Consider the following 1,861-nt stretch of genomic DNA (forward strand, 5'->3'; position numbering starts at 1 on the left):
GCGGGGTCTGTCCCCACATCCATCTCAGTATATTAGAGGCTTCAATAGACAGTCAGTCAGTCAGTTAGTTTTGAGTCTCTTATCTATGTATATATGTAAATATTCTATTTTGAGATTCGAGTTGCCTTTGTGGCCAAATTTTATAAGTTAAGTTGTTTTGTAACCTTGCATTTGCATTGAGTTATTCTGTTGAGTTAGGTTTCCGCTGAGTTAAGAAAGCCAGGCCAAAGGTTCACTTAGGGCCAGAAATGGTCTCCAGGTGCCGGTCCCGCCCAGGGTGTAGGCTCGGGGCATGACAGAACATCCTATAGTCCGCTAAAGAATTGAAGAATAACAACTCACGCTCTCTTGGTTCATTGGTAAGTTGATTAGTATGTAGAAGTAGTATTTGCAGCTCACGAAGATTTCCCAAATTGTTAGGAATAGTTTCTGTGAGAGAGTTATCATCTAGCGATATTATCTGAAGCTCGGAAGCATTTGTTATGAACAATGGAATTTCCCCTTCAAGCTGATTACCTCCCAAGTGAAGACCTGTAGTGGTTGGAATTCTCCCCGAGAGGTTATTGATATTGAAACCAATCACTTCCAAAGAAGATATGTTGAAAATAGCCTCTGGAATTTGACCAATAAGATTATGATTATTGTCTAAGATTAATTGCCTCAAATTTGATAGCTTTCCTAATTCTGGAGGAATTTGCTCCACTATGTGATTGTTTCCACAATTAAAATAATGCAGAGAGGAAATATTTCCCAATGAAGTGGGAATAGTCCCTTTTATTGGATTATCACTAATAAAAAGCATCTCGAGTTTGGATAAACAATCAATATTTCCCAATGAAGTGGGAATAGTCCCTTTGCGTTTTTGGAGTGCAAGTGACACCAAACCAAGAGCAAAAGAAGTATTTTGGTCCAATTATTGGCCAAAAAATGATTGGGACTTGTAATAAGATTTTGGAAAGCTAATAGAGCTTGTTGGTCAGTCTCATCAAAGGAAGCAAGTGATATAGAAAATTGAATTAGAAAGAGAAGAATTAAAAAGAAAATGTGCTTCTCCATATGATATAAAATGTTCCAAGGGAATTAATTTGTGTGTGTTGTATTCCAATGATCAAAGTTACTCCACTATATATAAATAAAAGGGAAAATGCATAAGTACCCCCAGCCTATGCCCAAAATCCCTGAGATAGACCTAACCTTTATTAAGGTCCTATTACCCCCCGAACTTATTTTATTATTATAATTTTCTACCCCTTTTCGGCCTACGTGGCACTTTCCTTGAAAAAATTGTCAACACGCGCTGGGCCCACAAGATAGTGCCACGTAGGCCGAAAAGGGGTAGAAAATTATATATAAAATAAGTTCGGGGGGTAATAGGACCTTAATAAAGGTTAGGTCTATCTCAGGGATTTTGGGCATAGACTGGGGGGTAGTTATGCATTTTCCCTAAATAAAATGTTGAAAAGTATAGACTATAATTTCCAAATGTGAAAACGGATTCATACGGAGGAGGAAAATAAGTAACAAACAGATTAATGTAAAGACGTAGTAAAGACGCAAAAAGAAAAAAAACACTAATTGGGTTGTGTTTCACAAAACGAAATAAAAGTCATAATAGAAAGAATAAATGTTACTATCAATTTTCTATATATAGTTAAGAGCCAAGTCAATAGGAGTCAATCTTTCAAATCAACATTACAAGGCTGTGTTACACAACACACATTCACTACTTAGCACAAAATGGAAGATATATTAATGTTTTCTTTTGAAGAAAATCAAACGTGACACACACTACTACACACATTGTCATGTGTGATTTCACTTTTTTTTTAAAAAAAAAAAACTATTTTATTATTTTTATTTT

At 35.6% G+C, this 1,861-nt stretch overlaps 1 protein-coding gene across 1 annotated transcript in view; it reads right to left on the minus strand.

The window, feature by feature from the left end:
- The window catches only part of LOC107058893 (putative receptor-like protein kinase At3g47110), a 4,392-nt gene extending 3,590 nt beyond the window's left edge, over positions 1-802 (minus strand). The window contains exon 1 of the mRNA XM_015305133.1: positions 343-802. Coding sequence (XP_015160619.1) covers positions 343-802 — 460 coding nt within the window. The remainder of the gene's footprint in view (positions 1-342) is intronic.
- Positions 803-1,861: the final 1,059 nt, after the last annotated feature.

The sequence above is a fragment of the Solanum tuberosum genome, unplaced genomic scaffold (genome assembly GCF_000226075.1).
Source record: "Solanum tuberosum cultivar DM 1-3 516 R44 unplaced genomic scaffold, SolTub_3.0 scf00687, whole genome shotgun sequence".
NCBI lineage: Eukaryota > Viridiplantae > Streptophyta > Magnoliopsida > Solanales > Solanaceae > Solanum > Solanum tuberosum.